Raw genomic sequence first — 18,364 nt, forward strand, 5'->3', positions numbered from 1 at the left:
CTGTAATCTCCTTTTCCTCATGCTGTCCCATCTGTCCTGCTTGTTCTCTCTCTAGCATTTAGATTTAAAGTGTGATGAGCAGGAAAGCCTTAATTCCCTATGAAGATAGACTGTGTTTGTGCTGTGTCCTAGTCTGTTTTTTTAATAAGGAGTATCTCATGGAGCTCCATCACCAGGGTCCATTTAACTAGAAAACAGAGGGGTTTGTCCTCAAAAGAAATAACCTGCTAGGAAAGAGGGACAAAATGAACTTCCCTGCAAAGAGTGAGGCTGCAGCAGATTCCTGGTGCTGTTCAGATGCCAAAGCACCAGTGGCAGAGGCTGACTGCCTCAGCCACAGGAAGGATTCACACTGTGTACCTTTATCGATGCCAGGGAGCCCAACCTCAGGGCACATTTTGGCTTCCTACAGAGCCATATTTTGCTCTGCCCTCACAGAGCTGCCAAGCTCAACTCTGGGCTCAGACAATCTGACAGTTCTTCGTCTACAGCTGCGATTGCAGGCACTGTGGTGCTACACATAAGGCAAACATCTCTTTCCAAGTACCTTGGTAGACCACATATATAACACTTTGGTCTGTATCAGTTGGATGTGGCAGTTGGGACATGTAGGTGAGGTTTTCAATCCTTTGGATATTTAGAGGTCAGTTTGTAGGTCTGTCTTCTGTACTTGTCATCAGTGTGGGGATGTGTGTGCTGAGAAGAAAGCTGGGATGAGGGTTACAAATTCCTACAGGGAAGCAGCTATGGCTTCAGTACCTCAACTATGCATTCCCTGGTGATTTTTTTCTGGGTACCATTAGATAAATGAGGAACCCTTTCCTCCTTTCTACTCTTAAGATCTTCTGAAATAAAAAGACATTCCCTTCTGTTTTCACTTTGCATGTAGTTTCTCACTCACCTCTGTGGGCAAGGATACTCACGCTAGAGGACACTTTTTCCTCGCAGATATTCTGACATTCTGTTCTTATAGCTGTTTTGGTAAAGGAGCAGAAGCTCTTGCTGCATTTGCCTGTGAGTTGCAGGAGTGTGGGAAAACCTTGGTCTTAGCCTAACCAGGGCCCATGGCAGTATGATGGTATTGTCCAATGGATTAAGTATAGGGTGTGGTAGCCTTGGTTTCCTTCCCTGTTCCAGCACCAGCTTGTTCCTACCTTGAACTACCCATGTAATGATATTGGGGATTTATTCCTACAGCCAGGTCTCCTTCAGAAAAATCTTTTAGCTGAGTGTCCCATAGATACACCTTGAAGAATCATTGGAACTGATGAGACTAAAACTACCAAACTAATTGGTTTACTTTTCTGTTCTTTTGGATTTTTTTTTTTCCCTCCAGGAATACATGATGGAAATGAACTTCAAACAGTGGATGGTAGACTTTGTTAACCAGTCCCTGCTGCAGATGAGCACATGTGATGTGGAAAGCAAGCGGTACGAAAGGACGGAATTCGCTGAGTGCCTTGGCGAGATGAACCTGCGGTGGCACAGGCTGCAGGCATCCCTCAGCAGAAAGGTTGGGTTCAGTTCTCATGGCTTTCTCCCTCATAACTGGTCTTGCCCGTGTTTTGCAAGCAGCCTTTCTCCCTGGGTCTGAACACACTGTTGAACACGGTGAGATTCTCTGTGTTCTGCTGTCCATCCATCCATCCTGTCTCATGGGCAGCTGTGGAGGGGTCTGGTAGCACATCAACTACCAGGTAGTGGGTGGGCATCCAAACCTCAGCAAGGTGTGGGACAGGAAACTCTCTTCTAACTTGTAAAGAGGGAAAATAGACAAAATCTGCTTTTTACAACAGCCTGGGGTTTACCCTAGTTGACTGTATTAGGTGGAAATACAAGATTCCTCATATGAAGAAAAGAGCCAGTGGCATGTCAGTAAGAAAGACCTATAGTGAGAAAACTATGGAAAAGAATGCAGGATAGTATCTACAGGGGAACCTGTTAGTGAAATCTGTTGAAGCTTTGGGGTGATGTGAAAGTTGGGGTATTAAAACTTGGTGGGAGAAATACTGGATGGGTTGTGGAAAGGAGAGGTGCTACACTGCTTGGACAGCTAGGCCTTGCTCAGCAAAGAGCCCCAAGAAATCAAGCAGCCCCTCCACGTGCCATATGATGGAATGAGAAATAGGGATACATTAAGCTACCACCAGTTTTCCTGTTGTATGTATGGCCAAACTTTGCGAACGAAGATTTGGGCAGGGCTGTCCCCACGTGGGTGTGCCCTTCCAGCCTGCGCAGTGGATTTTAGGTGAGGCTCAGCGTGCGCAGAACTGGCCCCACCGTTTAAGTCCTGAGGTTCATCTGCCACGGCTGAGCGAGCTTGGACAGTGCCAGTGAAGTCCTCAGGACTAGAACCTACAGCACCCGGCATTTCCCAGGAGGTCTCCCATCCAAGTACTAATCCGGGGCTGACCCTGCTTAGCTTCCGAGATCTGACGGGATCGGATGTCAGGGAGGCATTTAACTGCCCAGTTTTCCTGTTATAGCAGTTGGATTTGCCAAAACAGTAATTATTAAGTAAGTGGTGTTGACAGCCATGGGGGAACATATGACCCTGCTGAAAAAGGCATAGCAGGGATTAGTTCCCAGCCCTGCTCCAGCCCTCCTAGGTCCCTGGAAATAAGTTATTCTTTATTTGTGTCCTCCTCCTGCAGTAATTAATGTTTTTCCCAATGGACTGCTTTTGAAGACCAGCAGCTAATAGGAAAATTCTACATCTAAACTGCCTCTACCATCATATCTTCTGTTTCTCTGGAAAAAAAAATCTCTTTTAAGCAGTGCCTCAGAGTTGCTCTATTCTAGTGATGCTAGAAATAATCCATGCATCTAGAATTAGGTGCTGCTGTTTGTGTGCCCTGGTGCCCAAAAAAGCTAGTGTGACTCATACGATATGGAAGAGCCCTGGGGAAGGTTAGAATCCCAAATTCAACTATGAGGCTGCTGGAATGATTCCCTTTACAACATATAACTCTTTTATTTCTGTTTCTCAATTTACACACCTTTGGGAGAAGCTGCCCTCTCTGAATCCACATATAGAGTCACTGATCAAATGGAAAATTTCCAATTTTTTATAGCTCAAAAAGTCTGCCAAAAACATTTTCAACTGGAAAATTCAGTTCCATGATGAAATTTCAGTTTTGTAGGAGAAAAAGTTTTTTTCTCTAACCATTTTCAGGAAACTGCATTCTAGGATTTAATGGATCCTCAGGACCAAGATTGAAGACAGGAGACTTGAGGTCCCTTTCTTAGTAACTTTGTTGGTAGGTTTTAGTGAGAATGAAGTTTTCAGGCTCTATATGAACATGTCCACATAGCCCAGGGTCCCCCACCTTGTCAGGTCTGTGTGCTCCCACCTCCAGAACACACACTGCCTTGTTTCTTCCCAAGGTAAAGATCCAGTCCTAAAGAGTCAGCAAAACTTTTTAGCTTTTCTTTTCAAAATAATTTCTCTTAACAGCATTTTCAATGTAGATTTTGTAATCTCCAGTTTCATCACAGAAGGGGAAGCCCTGTTTCTGCCCACCTGTAGGTTTAAGTAAGTTAAATTAGTTCTGTAACTTTCAGATACAAGACCTGGAACACATTTTGGAGGATATTTCTGAAAATGAGAACAAGGCACAGACTCTGCGCAACTGGCTGGAAGCTCAGAGGGATCGATTGAGGTCCCTACAAACCCCAGCAAGTCTGATCTCTGCACAGAACACCTTAGATGATTGCAAGGTAAAGCCTTACATGAGTGATATTGTTGTAAAAACCCTGTTTAGCACGTTGAATTCAGACTAAAGAACAGCACAGATTTTAACAGACAAAACATAAAGGAAATTGCCATTTCCTAGAAGGCTACAATGCAATTGTAATTAAATCATGTTACATTCAGGTGATAAAGAGCCAGATCCACTTTTAATGTGAATTGCTATTCTGTGTTTTTTTCTTCCAATTGAAGACATACCTGTTATTACTCCATGGTATTTGGAGTGTTGTGCAGCAATATTATAGACTGTATTCTGAAATGTCTTAAGAATGGTTCTCAGTTCAGCACAGCTGTGGCAAAGGCTGTCAGTTCCATTAGTTTGAAGAGCTCTGTGGTAGGAGTGTCATGGAAACTACACAGTCCCATTTGGAAAAATAGCAACTCTACTTCTGCCCTAGAATGTGGTGTCTTTGCACCAGCCTCAGGAATCCTGGTGTCCTTTGGTTTTGTTTGTTTTTCTAGGCATCAGGTCCCTCAAAATTAATCCAGGTGGGAGCCAGCTAATAATTGGTTCCTATTACTCTGACAGTCTGCTGTTTTCATTCAGTACACTGTTCCCTCTCTATTTTTTAACATGAAGTGTTTGTTCTTTCCTTGACATGGTTATGTGTCTCTCTGTTGCAATAGGCTGCTTTTATTGTCTGGAGTGCTCTGTTACACACCAAGTTACTTCTATCCCTGAAATGAGTGGAGGGGAAAGAATGGAGGAAGTATTTTTCATTAAAATTAATTTGCTCAATAAAGATGAGGTCTGAATTTGAAAAGGTTTTGGGGACAGTCAGTGAGAGGGAAGAAAAGGTCATGGCTGTAAGTGTAGCGTAAAAGGAAAATATTATGTGCCACTGTGTGTCTGGATAGTTCTCCATGCTGTGAAGAACTCACTGCTCAGCTTTCCCCAGCATGCCAAGACCACTTATCAACTGGCTGGTTGTGTTGTGGGGGAGTTATTTTCCCAGGCATCTCCACTGATTTCACTGGCATTTCTCCCATGAGAGAAAGGCTCTGAGTAAGAGGACAAGCTGAAAATAACTTCCTGTAAGTTGTTAGGATGTCAGGAACTCTCACATTGCAAAGCCAGTGCCTTTGTCTGCTGGAGCAGAGGAGGATCCGAATGCTGACCTGCCCATGGAAAAGCTCAGCTGCATTAATAGAAAAACTTTTTGCATCTGTAGAGTTAGAAAGAGGCCTGCATGGTAACTGTGGAATTAGCTCCTCATGATTTTTTCCCAGGCATAATGTCCAGTGCTCAGGCTCACACTGAAGGGACTGATTCTAGTTCTACCTGCAGGAGACTGAGGCAGCCACTGCCATTTGGAATTCCTGTAAAGCGGTTGTGTATAAGTTGAAATCATGGTGGTCTTGCATGCCTGAAGAATTATGCAAAATTGGTTTTAAAGAAAGAATGCTTATCTAAGCTCCTCACACAGAAGGGTTTTTTCCTATGGTCTCATTAAAAAGTCTTATTTATCTTTCTTTTCTTTTTTTTTTTCAATTAGGAGCTAGAAAATCAACTCACAGCTAAATCCAAAACTCTTGATGAGCTCAAACAGAGTTTGGCTTTGAATGGTAGTGAAGAACAAAACCCAGAGGCTCAGTCTCTCAGGATTGCTGAGCTTTGTGAAATGATGGACAGCATTGTGAAACAGGTAAAAGCTTTGCTTGTGTTCAGGTTTCCTTCACTCCTTGTTCTGACCATCAGTGCTATTAATCTTCTTCATGGGATGGTGGGAGCTGGTACAAAAAGATGCAAAGTATTCTGTACTCTTAACCTTCCTAAGAACTTACTTTTACGTCTTTAGTCTAATGTAAATTAATTTCTTTCCAAAGTTGAGAGACAAAAATTAGTCTGATCTTGAAAAAGTTTGAAAACAGAGGGAGAGGGGACAGACCCTCATCTGCAGTTTAAGAAAATAAAGAAATAGCACTGCTATTTTTCTGTCAAATTGAAAACTTGACTCTCTTGCTTGATCTCCATCTCTTTCATACCCTGTTACATGCTGGTGAAAGCTGTCTACTCCTACCCCATTCTCACTGCAGCTTTTCCATCTCTTCCATCCAGTCACTAGGATGGCTTTTGCCATCTTCAAATCCTCCTATGTAGTTTCCAGTTGCTTCAAGGAGAGTCTGGTAGATTGGTTTCCCATACAAATTGACTCCCCAACAGTTTGTATTTATAGTTATATTACCTTTATACTTGGAACTGATCTTTTTTTATGTGGATGTAATTGATAAGTGCAAGAGATATAATAATGAGTACATTTATAGATGTAAATGTGTGATAATAAATAACGATATACTGTAGAGAATTAGAGATGATGTAGTGAATTATAGTTAAGATTCCTTTAGGCTTTCTATTATAAATGCCTTGTCTTTATTCCTCAAAACTTTTTGAAACCTGAATCCTTTTGCTTGAACTCTTCCACTTAAGGTGTCAATACAGTACAGATCTTCTGCTTCTTAGTTTGGGTTTCAGCAGAAATGATCCAACTGTTTCTTACCAAGAAAGCAGGGAAATTTATGTCTGTGTACATGAAGAAAGTTTTTCCTTCTGCTGTATAGCTAGGGATAGAAATTGGCAGGATTGCAGCCTACTGCTTTTTTCTTCTCACAGTCACCATGGGTCACGTTAATTTTAGGAATTTTATGACTTAATTATCATACTTTAAAACTGCAGAATGTTCTTACAGCCGAGTTGTCTTGTGTGTGCAAAGCAACAGTGAGTGCAGGTTCCTTCCCACAAGTGATTGCTCTCTGCAGAGCCAGGCTGTGGTTTCAAATACAGGGCTGAGGAGATGTCATACCTTGATTCCACTGTCCGTAGGTTGAGTTCAAGACTGTGAGTCTGTGGCCCAGAGACGTTTCCCGAGAATGATGTCTTTCCATCTTCCTTGTGTGGGCAGTAATTAGCTACAGGCTACAGAAAGCAATTACAGATTCCTCCCACCTATACCATGAGAATAGGGATGATTAATCCATCAGCTGGTTCGTGCCTGAAACTAGGATACTAGGATGAAATGATCTAAGAAGTCTATTTAGGGTGAACTATAACGTAGGAAATTTTTCACCTTCCACTGTGTGGATGCATAGTCAGAACTGAAATCTGGCATCTGGCTTTGCCAGGTCTCATGGAGACATTCTTGTTTGTTTGCCTTGTTTTCATGCTCTTCTCATGGTTCTGGCATGACTGAATCACAGACTATTCTGAGTTGGAAGGGACCCACAAGGATCATCAAGTCCAACTCTTAAGTCAATGGCCTGTACAGGGGATTGAACCCATGACCTTGGCATTGTTACAACCAGGTTTTAACCAACTGAGCTAATCTCAGTGATAATAGATATTGAACCAGATGAATGCTTTGTCTAACCCAGACAATGCCTTATGTAGTTCCCTGACAGAGGAGGATAAAAACAATGAATCACACTGAAGGAGGGCTGTGGTTTTGTGTTTGCAAAGTCTAGGAGTACATGGGAAATGGAAGCCAGGCCTACCCCATAGAGATTAGACACCTGTAATAATGGAAGTGACATAGCAAACAAAGAGGATATCCGTCATTAATTTTATATGAGAATCCTGGAGTTACTAGACTGGGATTCAGGTGGGCCTGAATTATCAGAGCACAATGGCATAAGAGGGGTGACAGCTCTCCAGAGTATTGTAGGAGCGGCTTCTTCCATACAAAACAATTTCTGTTCAAATTGTCTTTGAACGGAAGCTTGATCTCTGGATCAAACTATTTGCTTCCTAAGAAGATTAAGGCTCTCAGCTTCCTCCCACTTCAGGCTGATTTTGACAGAAAGGAATAAACAGTTTATTATTTCAGTACTTGGTACTTTTTGGCTTGTTCTGAAGTTGTGGCTCAAACAATAGTGCTACCTTGAACTCCAGTTAAATTTTAATTGCCAATAAATTCTTATACTTCACTCTAAATGTAGTTTATTGCTCTGAAGCCTGCACAATTCCTTACCCAGTAGGGAAATACTCCAACTAGTGAAATTCTTGTGAGCAGTGAGCTTAAATTTTTAAGTCAATTTACAGGTGATTTATTGTCACGACTACCCAAGAAATAGTAACAAAAGTGTTTCATTTGCAGGTTGCACAGTTAAAGGCCTCAATGCAGTCAACACTGGAGCAGTGGAGAGCATATGATGAAATTTATGCAGAAGTAAGCTTGATGACAACAAAATATTCATACTGCATAGACCAGTGCAAACCTGGGGAAGAAGCTTCATTGGAAGCTTTGAAAAAACAGGTCAAAACTCTGCAGGTAAATCTATTGAAGATGTCTTATTTCTGTACTTCCCTCTGTGTCTCTAGGGAAACAGACACTGAGAAAAAGAAAAATTTATCTAAGCAACTTCCTCTTTGTTATAATGACATGGAAGTCAGTGGAGTATTCTTAAGGTTTTTTTTACCTCCAGAGGAACTGGACTTCATACTTTATTTAGTGGTTCAATTCAACTTTGGTGCAATTTAGGTGCCATGGTTCAAGACCAAAGTACAGGTCAGCTGCTACCATGTCTACCTTACTGTGGGTTAGCTGAGCCTCTCTTTTGGATTACAAAGATCCCTTGGTGTTTAGTCTTCTGCATGTGCTGAAAGGCATCCCCATGGGAAGCACCAGGTCCTCATGCTCCCCTGCACCACAGAGTCCAGATGGACCTGTGCCCTCCACCACCATCCCTCATGTGTGTTCAGTCCACATGTCATTCAGACAGACAGCAGGAAGTCTGACTAAAAGTACAGCTGGCAAAGGAAAACCTTGGACATTGCTGTGTATGTTTGCATAGAAGTTGTTCACCATTCCTGTAAAAGATGTTGCTTCTTGGTTCATTTGTTGAAAGGAAATTTGGCCTTCACTTGTGCCTCCCAGGGAAATGCCCTGCTATGAAAGTGGGTACAACCTTGGAGGAGGTGCCTGGGCATCAGTGCTGGGACTCAGTGCAGAAACAAAGGGAACCAAGGGGAAAATCTGTGAAGGAACCATGTCTCTAAATCTGTCATTTGAATATTTGGGATACCATGTCCCAACCACTGTGCTAATGACTACAGACTCATTTTCATTAGGGCATCTTTCCACATATAAACAGTTCTGGAGTCAGGGTTCAGGGACCAGGATTCCCTTTCCCAAAAGCTGTGGCTTGGGATGGGTGGGTGCAGCAGCCCTGGTGCAGAGCAGGGAGACCCCTGAGCCTGACACTTCTGATTGCTCCAGTGCAAATTCAACTGTTCAGTCATCCTTCAGGGAGCTGGGGTTTGCTGCACAGCCTCTGAATGAGGGGTGGGAATGCTCAGGATCATCCTGCTGCTCTGCTTGGCTGTTACAGAGTCCAAGTGGAGCATCTAGAGTAGGCAGTCAGGCTGGCCCTGGGTATAAACATTTTACAGCTATGGCTAAAATTCCCTTACCTGGCTTTAAATGAGTGTTGAAAGGCTGTTCAAACACTCCCTGTTTCCTGTAAATAAGGCCTGATTTGGTTTATTTTCAAGTTATATCAGGAGTGGTGCAGGACAGACTGAGGTTGTGAATTTTGGGTATGGGACTCTTGGCAGTAAACCCTGCATAAGTGCTTTCTACTCCTGCATGGGGACATGTAATAAATGGAAGGAACTAACCACCTTCTTGCCTCTTTTGTTCCATTATCTTCTTTATTTTTAACCTGAATCAGTTCACAGGTATGATCCATGGCAGGTTGCTGCAATTGCCTATATAAGGAGGGGGAACACACTCCTGAGGACAGAAAGTGTCAAGCTAACTTACTGCCAGTAGAAATTTCACAGAAACAGTGGCTGAAAGTAAAAGCATTTTTGGTTTTGAGTGAATTATTTATTCAGCTCAAGGGTGTGGATTTGTTAAATGAGCTCTTTCTTTAACAGCCAGTAAGTTACCTCAGTTTAAAACGGGTCTTCTGAATGATTTTTTCATCTTGGCCCATTTCACCTCTCTTAGCTTCCTAATTTTTAGAAACAGGTATTACATTTTTCACAAATATTTTAGTCTGGTCTGCAAAACTGTGGCATTATTGCTCCCCTATCCCTACCAGTCTAGAGGGAAAGTTATATTTAGGTAATTTATCTCCAGGATTATTTGCAATAATCCATTCTGCAGTCTCTGCAGGACGAATCTGAGAACAGTGAAGAAAGTTGGTCCAAGCTCCAGGCTGCTGCCAATAACCTGAAGAAGAGCTGCTCCCCATCCTTTGCAGAGATTATTGACCAGAAGTGCACAGAGGCACACACTAGGTAAGGCTGCAGAATACTACTCCAGTTATTAGTATTTAAAAAAAAAGTTCCTAGGCAGAACTTTAATGTCTGTCAGATGGTTTAGACTCTATGAATACAACTCACCTGTTTGAGGGTACTTGTGCAAGGAATAGAATCCCAGAATGGTTTGGATTGGAAGGGACCTTAAAGATCATCTAGTTCCAACCCACCTGCCATGGGCAGGAACACCTTCCACTAGTCCAGGTTGCTCCAAGCCCCATCCAGGCTGGCCTTGAACACCTCCAGGGACAGGGAACTCATCTTTTAACTGGATACCCTTTTCATGATGGGTCCCATAGCACAGACTTGGCTGCATCAGGAGGCTTCCAGTAACATGGGTGTGTATGCAAAGAAACTCCCACAGGAATTCTGTGCCAAATCCTATTCTGGAGGAGAACCTACTAGGAAAATGTCCTTGGGTATGTTGGCAGGTGGAACTCAGTAAATGAAGACATCACAGATCAGCTGCGGGCAGCACAGGCGGCGCTGCAGCTTTGGGAGCCCTTTGATGCTTTATGCACCGAGACAGCAGCCAAGTTACACCAGTACAACCAGCAGTGCACTCAGCTCCTGGATGCCCACGTGCCTGAGGAGAACATGACAGAAACCCTGGAGCAGAGGATACAGGATTTGAAGGTACAAGAACACATTTCTGCTGCCTGGTACAAACCAGGATTTATTGTTGAGAAACAAATCTAAATAACACCAATTCAGCTGGTGGAAAAGATAAAATCTGTGGGTTTCTTCCATGAACAGGCACTTCTCTATTTCCTTTAAACGCTTTGATCAGATCTTGAGACAAAACCAGAGTTAGCATATGATGAGAAGAGAGGAGAAGGGAGTAATCATATTCCAGCTCTTCCCATTTCTGCTCTACACAAGGAATTGGGCCTGTGTTGGAAGGAATCATTAAAAGAAAAATAATTTACTTTACAGGGCATTGCTTGGGAGAAGAGATAATCTCTACCTAAAGAATAGCTGGGGAAAAAAGACCAGTTTTCCAGAGCAGAGGACCATCCTTAGGTTTTCTACAGTCTTCAAATTGGTTTTAATTGGATTTGGTATTGTGTTTTGGCCTGGTCTGATGAGTTCACAGATTTCTGAGCTCATTAGATTATTCTAAATGCTTGTGACTGTAGGCAAATAAGATCTCATGCTGAGACCACAGAGTACATTGAACACTCTCAGGCAGCAAAGCTGTCATTAGGTTCTGACATTTCTTCAGACTGCACTAAAGAAATGTAATAATCCTTGTTTTCAGGACAGAGCAATGATTCATTATGCTTTATGAATCTCTACCCATGTGTTGGAAGAAGTCCAGAGTACTCCATTTTGCATGTGGTCAAATAAGAAACTTTACATTATAGGAAAGAGGGCTTATTTCTGTGTCATAAACAACTGACAGCAGCAAAGCTTAGACCAAAATAATTTCATTTTGTTCTGATCTATTAATGGCTGTGACATAGATTTATCAATATGTCAGCAAAAAGGCATTCTATTTTCTGAAAAGTTTTTGCAGGACTGTTGCACCTACTAAGTGAGGCATGACCCCCTGCATGCCATTAGCACTGGTGTGTGTGAGTAGAAAGCATGGAATTTATCATGGTTTTTTTTGAAAGTGGTGAGTTAGAGGAATGGAAATCAGTGATATGGCACGTGAGTTGCGTGTATTTGAAAATACATGTGCATTAAAAGATTGTATTTTAATCCTTCTAATCTTTTCCTCTAATGTATATTAGGAAAGATTATGGTTCTTTGGAATTTTGTCACCACAATAAATAAAGAGCTACATAAAGAGAAAGAAATCAAAATGGGTTATTTATTCAATGGCTGAAGTGGTACTTTACAATATGATCTTTTCCAAACACAGGGGTCAGGAAGGAGGAGCCATTTTGCTTTTTAGGGAAATGTATCTGCTCTTTGCTCTTAATCAGAAGTCTTTGTTCCTTACTCTCAGAAAAGACACTACAGTGGCAAATTGCAGGGGGTTTCATGGCTAAAAGTAAATTTCAGTTGTCTTGGTAAAAAAAGAAAATCAAGTATGTTGCATGAGTCTAAAATTACTCCCTCTGTTCTTGTATTGCTTTTAGAGTTTAATTTTATAGCATCATTTCTGTAGCAAAAGAAAACAAATAAAACCAAACCTATAGCCCTCAGTCAGTAAGGAATCCAAAGTACTGGTGTGTTTGTTACTAAACAGCATTTCTCATCTGCAGCATGGGCTAGTTCTTTAATCTGCCATTTTGTAGAGAGGGATGTTCTGATTTCCCTCCCTAATTTCCCCTGGAAAACTGGTATCCTGCTGCCTGAAGTCACTGGTGTTCCTCTGAACTCTGAACTGTGCCTTTCCCAGCACTAGACTTGAAGGATGCAATTCCCATTATCCTCTGGTAAAAGACTGAGGCTTTCACCGTAGCTGAATGTGGCTCCCAGATGAGTTCAACAAAAAGAGTTTAGTTACAGCAACAAAAGATACTAAATGAAAGTGGCACATGAATGATGATCTGATTCATTTACTGACTTCTTTTTCTTTCCCCTCTCTCATCAGAATTTACAGCATGGCCTTCAGAACATAGCAGGATGTCGTACCCAGATTTATTTGCAGGCTGATAGGATAAAACAGCAGGCTGGGACAGCTGCTGAAGCCATTCTGATGGAGAGGCTGCAGCCCTTCCAGAGAGCCACCTATTTGGAAAAGATGCTTCAGAGGAAGTTGGATGAACTTCAGGTAGTTTTTTTTAATATTAAATTAGCTGTCAGTGTGGAGTAACTTCTTACCTAGAGCCCTGTGTGAGCTGCATTCTTCTTTAGAGCCCTGTAGTTCTTGAACTGAAATTTCAATATAATAAACAACTTGGCAGCATAATCAATTATGTTAAGAAGTAATACATGAAGCCAGAGGGACAGGTGAAGGAAGGAGTCCACCCTTACCTGCTTGTGTTGTTCTAATGAGCCTTTCTAAGTGGGCCTGTTACTCCAAGCAGTGCAGGACCCTCAGATTATTAAAGATTGGGAAATGTATTTTTATTCTATGAACATTAAAGTAAGTTGTGAACTTTCTCAGCTCTCTCTTGGAAAAAAAACTAAGGTCTTCAGTTTGCTTTGATAAGAGAAACAAAACAGAAAACTGTGGCCATTTGATGTAATTTGGAAGACCAGATTCACATCCCTGTTCAGGCAGAGTGGGGCGGGACCTGAACCCAGATTCCCCCATAGGATGGTCTGCTCTCAGGAGTGCAGGACTGACTTCTCTGCACAGGTAGTCCTGAGAAAACTTTCAAGCAAATGTACTGCTGGACATTTACTGATGTAAAACTAGTCTGGCCCTTCCAAAAAGTCTGATTTCAGTGAATTTCTGTTCTAACGTAAACCCAAATTCATCAAGAAATTTTAAGCCAGCTCTATTTGTGATTCCATTTACCAGCACAGTTCAATGGCAGGAAGCCAGATATCTTTGTGAAGATAACAGATTTCTCATATTCCCTGTGAACTTCTCACTGCATGAAAAATTTGGTTTCTGGGTAGTTATTTTCTCTGGTGTAGCCCTGAAGTTCTGACCACAGAATCTCCCACTGCACTGATTTTTGCCATTCATTCTTTATAAAAGTGTTGCTGTCTAAGTGTTTTCCCAGTGTGGAGTTCAATTCTTGAAAGAAAGAAAAAGCTTTCCAAGTGCTCTTCTCTCTGATGCAAAGAAACCAGAGTAAAACTGCATTCCAGCCCTAGTTATTTCTCCACAGAACTCATGGAAGCTGCACGGTTTTGGCTGTTGGCACATGGGAGCAGGTCCTGTGTGTGGCTCAAAGGAAGGTCCTTTTCACAAGTTTCTCCCTTCTGATAAGCTGAGTTTTTTGCTTTCCACCTTCCCAGTAAATCAAAGAGCCCAAAGCTACAAAAGGGATCACAGAAGTCCCTATTCCTTCCAGATAGTTATGAATATCTCAAGATTTAGAGATTCAGTTTCTCACTCTCTGCTTTGGTGTAAATTTTTCCCTTATCCAGTGGAAAAATAGAATAAAGTTCAATAAGAGAGTTATAAATATATTAAAATTTAGACTTAAAATCTGTTTGTTTTCCTGAAAATACTGGTTGTTTCTCCTTTTTATATACTGAATAAGTGTATTAAATGGTAATTAACATAAATTTGCTATATTCATCACAGTTCAATCTTTTACAACTGGAGGATTTCAACAACTGCCTTGAGAGGCTGGAGGGTCGTGTCAGGAGTTGCACAGACGCCTTCGATAGTCTCTGCCTACAGGAAGGAACAGACAACTCAGAGTTGCTCATGGTATGTTTGCATTCCTAAGGACAGAAAGTTAATTGCTCAGCTCTCGCCTACTTTAAGATGCACTTTATGTCCCAAGTAACAACAGCACTTCCATCAGAGTAACTAATGCATCCAAAACACAAAAAGCAATTATTTAAGTTTAAAAGCTCAAGATCTGCAGTGTAGGCCAAATGCCTGCATGGAAGTGAGGAAAATCACAGAGATTTGGGCTTGATGGAAGGTCTTTTTTCCCAGCTTTGCTCTGGACCTTCCCTGTTGCCCTCGATGTAGGGTAAATAATAACTCTGCAAGCACCAGGTCTTGAGTATGAGTTCAGTGCTGTTGGAAAAGCAAACCCTGTGCAAAAGAATTACCACCTTTTTGTTTCCTATATTCTTTGAGGTTAACACAGAAATGCTGGGGTTTTGGGGTTAATGTTTTGGATAACATTCAGATCTTTCATACAGAATAGGATAGGGTTCTCTGTTTCTCTGAAATGAAAGAAAGGCAATATTCTTTTGCAATTAATTTTTTTTTTTACTTCCAGAATCACACACTAGAGCTTGCTGCACTTTCCCCAAGCATAGAGAGTTTGAATGAAGCAAGCATTAAGCTGCCACTCAGTGACTTCACCCTGAAGAAAATGCAAAGCCTGATTCGGCAGTGGAGTCAGAAAACAGCAGCTGCTCTGGAGTGTTGCAGGTCTGAAATGCAAACAAAAAAATCACTATTAACAATTTCGTGTTCTGAGAGGAAAATCAAAACCGAGTTGAAGCATGGGAAGTCTGTTCTCAACTCTCTAAGGGCCTTTCCAAGTTGAATTCTGCACTTCTAATTTACTCAATTGTTAAATGGTTATTTGGATTGTATTTCAAGTCACTTGAAGGAAAAATCTGGATGATCATAGAGGAAGAAGGTAGCAAAGTGCCAAGTAAACCCACCACTATTTTAGTATTATTAACCACTATATTAGACCTTATGTAACCATATCCCAAAAACACAACAGTTTCTGATTATTCATTTTGTTTTACAGTATGCTTGAGGGAACTCAAAATGATGAGAAGAAATTCTTTCAGAAATGTGAAAAATGGATGAGATTTCTAGAAAAAATGAAAGAGGCTTTAAAAGAAGATATTCCAGGACGGTTTGCTGAACTGCAAGAGCAGCAGAGAGTATATGAGGTAAAGCTAACTCTAAAAATGGAAGCAGCATCTTGAATGGTGAAGGCAGCGGAAATCACTAGAAAATGCTGTCTTTTGAAATTAGATCTGGGCAGAGTTTTACAGAGCATTTCACTCTTGAAATGCTTATGAGCAAACCTCTGAAACATGAAAATTCTTTTCCAAAATGGATGGTTCCCTTTTTGCAGGGATCAGACTTTTAGGAGTGCATCTTTAGGTGGTGTGTCATGGAAGTGCTAGACTTCTGCAGCCCTGAGATGTACTTGTCTGTCTGTCTGTCCAAAGGACTGAAGCCTGTGGCAATTAACTGGGCAGTTTGCTAAAGATGTGGCAGGAATCCTGCCAGTTTCTGGAAGACCTGCATTTAAAACAAAATGTTTTCCCAACATATTTCCATGTTGACCAGTTGTTAGATTTTGGTGGAAACTGTTTCACTGCCATTTTCCCAAACACTTGCTACTTGTTACAAAGAGAGTGTGACGTATGTGTGATAGTATCTGTTTAGGGGAGGAAACACTGTGCATGCTGGCAATGGAAAAATAACCAAAATAGAGAAAAAAAATTTGGTAAATGCTAAACATCATGACCAATAAGAGTGAGCCAGTTCTGCCACAGCCTGATACTATCCAGAGTGCCGTGGCTGTTTCCACAGGATGTTAAGTCTCTGCATGTTACGAATATTCATCACGGTCATCAGAAAGCTTTCTCTTTTACCTGGACCTTTCCAAGTCCACTCGTTCATTGCAACGAAATAACGTATAGGATAAACTTTTGGTCATTGTGATAAAGAGAAAATTCACCCTGAGATGGAGACTTTTTATGGACTTTGAGTAGATTGCATTTCTCATTAATGAGTCCAACAAACTTCAAGTTTCAGGTTATTTGTATCATACAGCTCATTGTGGGTTCTGCTACCACATGTATGCAAATTCCACCCGGTATCCAAAAAGTGTGAAATCTTTTAGGGTGCATTTAACACTAGCACTTGAAAATAAAAAAAAATTTCAGCATTTAAAATCAAATAAATTTTGTCACTCTAGAGAAGCCAGAAGCAGCTTTCATAGCGAAGGTTGTTAAGTGAATAGTTTAAACTGCTGTTCTCATGGTATTTTCAGATGCTGCAAACTGAGATTTCCATAAATCAGCAGACATTTAGTTCCATCATAGAAAAAGTTCTACTTTTCTTGGAGTCTGGAGAAGCAGAGAAAAGGTAATCCATTTTTTTTTCTCCCTATAATCTTGGTAATTCAGTGAATATGCTGTCTTCCTTGAAGTTGGTATTGAATCTTTGCTCTCATGAGGACATAAACCGAAATTCTGGGCTGGGTTCACTCTTTAAATAACCTCCTGATATACTTGGCAAAAATGTGGGAAGGTGCAATGAGAAGGAAACACAAGTGCCCTGACCAGACTGCATTTGGAATAGTAACTGGCTGTTTTGTCTAACAAAAACAATTGCTCCTGAAGAGGAGTCTTTTGTTGTGTAACTGTGTTTGAGAAACTGCCTTCTTCCAGAGGGTAATGAGGGTGATGCATATGAAGGATCCTTTCCCTCCTCCTAGAACTCTGTGCTTTTCAAAGTGCAGAAGTGTGGACTCTCCAGATTGCTCCTGGCACACACAACAGGGCATTGAGTCATCGGCCATGAAACCAAAACATATGGTAGCTAAGCCTGTTTTTTATCAATATGATCTTATACTTTCCTCTTAATCAGTGTAGTGTGAGAAACAGTGGGTAATATTTGTGAGCAGAGGTTCAGCTGCCTCAGGTGTTTGCTGTGAACACATTTCCCTCTCTGCCAGAGCTTGCTGCTCCCAGAGAGTGGGCTGGACAGTGTGTGTGCTCCCCTCTGCCACTTCAGTATGAAGTCCTTAGCTGGCTAAAGCTGCCAGGGAAGGTAGGGCTAAGCTAAGCCAAGCTGCTGGATTTTTGTGTTGGAGCTGCCCCCAGAAATGCAGGGGTTTGTATAAGAGCTAATGAGGGGCCGTGGCCTCCTGCAGAGGAGCAGAATTGATAGATGGGGTTGTTTTATTCAACCAGCTGGATCTGCTGGATCATTTAGCCCTGTTGTAGAAGAGAACTGTTTAAATAGGTTCAATAACAACACAATTTGCAATTGTGCAGATCAATTTTGCAGCATAATCAGTGACCTTGTCTCACTTCCATTGACCTTCTTGTTCTTCAGAGAAGTGTTTAGTGCATATTGTGTCTGATTGCTGTACTGTGTATGTTGCTGTATCACAGTTGCAGGATTGACTTGCTTTATCCATTCTTGTCTCATGTAGAAGGTTTTTTGGATTGCTTAAGAGATGAAATATGGAGAGCAGGGCTGAGCTTATGACTGCATAGAGCTTTTTGCATTGTTGGGTGTATAACTGGAAAACAATTTTGCAAATAGAAACCTCTCACAATTATTGCTATATGCAGCCTTGAGATCAAAATAAATTAACATTCAACTCTTGTAATTTTCAGGACAGAGTTTATTTCCAAGCTCACCTTGCTGAAAGAGCAGTGGCAGAATGTTATCCGGATGGTTCAGCAGAGGAAGAAAGATATCGATGGACTCGTGAGCCAGTGGCAGCTCTTCAGGAGTTCCCTGCAGAGTCTCACCAGATTCCTTGATGATACAGACAGCTTCCTCACAGCTGTGAAGAGCCAGGATTGTTATAGCCTTTATCAGCTTAGAAATGTCATTCATGATTTCAAGGTACTGTATTTATTTCTCGTAAATCTCAAATACGTGGGGTTTTTCCTCAGACTGAAACAACCTCTGCTCAGTAAGGTAAAAAGGTTTAAAATCACATGCTTTTTTGTGAGAAAAATGGTTGCTGAGACTTTTTCTTAGAGCTGAGCACAAGTGAGAAAACAGTGACACTTCTTGGTCAACATTGTCATTTAGT

The 18,364-nt window shown here is 41.4% G+C and overlaps 1 protein-coding gene across 4 annotated transcripts in view; it reads left to right on the forward strand.

Moving 5' to 3' along the window:
* Positions 1 to 18,364, forward strand: part of SYNE2 (spectrin repeat containing nuclear envelope protein 2) — a 181,876-nt gene that overhangs the window by 122,324 nt on the left and 41,188 nt on the right. For all 4 annotated transcript variants that reach the window (XM_071557344.1, XM_071557346.1, XM_071557347.1 and 1 more), the window contains 12 exons: positions 1,337 to 1,513; positions 3,565 to 3,720; positions 5,248 to 5,397; positions 7,843 to 8,016; positions 9,859 to 9,992; positions 10,445 to 10,649; positions 12,562 to 12,741; positions 14,176 to 14,304; positions 14,831 to 14,985; positions 15,317 to 15,464; positions 16,580 to 16,674; positions 17,937 to 18,171. In XM_071557344.1, the coding sequence (XP_071413445.1) occupies positions 1,337 to 1,513; positions 3,565 to 3,720; positions 5,248 to 5,397; positions 7,843 to 8,016; positions 9,859 to 9,992; positions 10,445 to 10,649; positions 12,562 to 12,741; positions 14,176 to 14,304; positions 14,831 to 14,985; positions 15,317 to 15,464; positions 16,580 to 16,674; positions 17,937 to 18,171 (1,938 nt within the window). The remainder of the gene's footprint in view (positions 1 to 1,336; positions 1,514 to 3,564; positions 3,721 to 5,247; positions 5,398 to 7,842; positions 8,017 to 9,858; positions 9,993 to 10,444; positions 10,650 to 12,561; positions 12,742 to 14,175; positions 14,305 to 14,830; positions 14,986 to 15,316; positions 15,465 to 16,579; positions 16,675 to 17,936; positions 18,172 to 18,364) is intronic.

This window comes from Pithys albifrons, chromosome 6, assembly GCF_047495875.1.
Source record: "Pithys albifrons albifrons isolate INPA30051 chromosome 6, PitAlb_v1, whole genome shotgun sequence".
Taxonomy (NCBI): domain Eukaryota; kingdom Metazoa; phylum Chordata; class Aves; order Passeriformes; family Thamnophilidae; genus Pithys; species Pithys albifrons.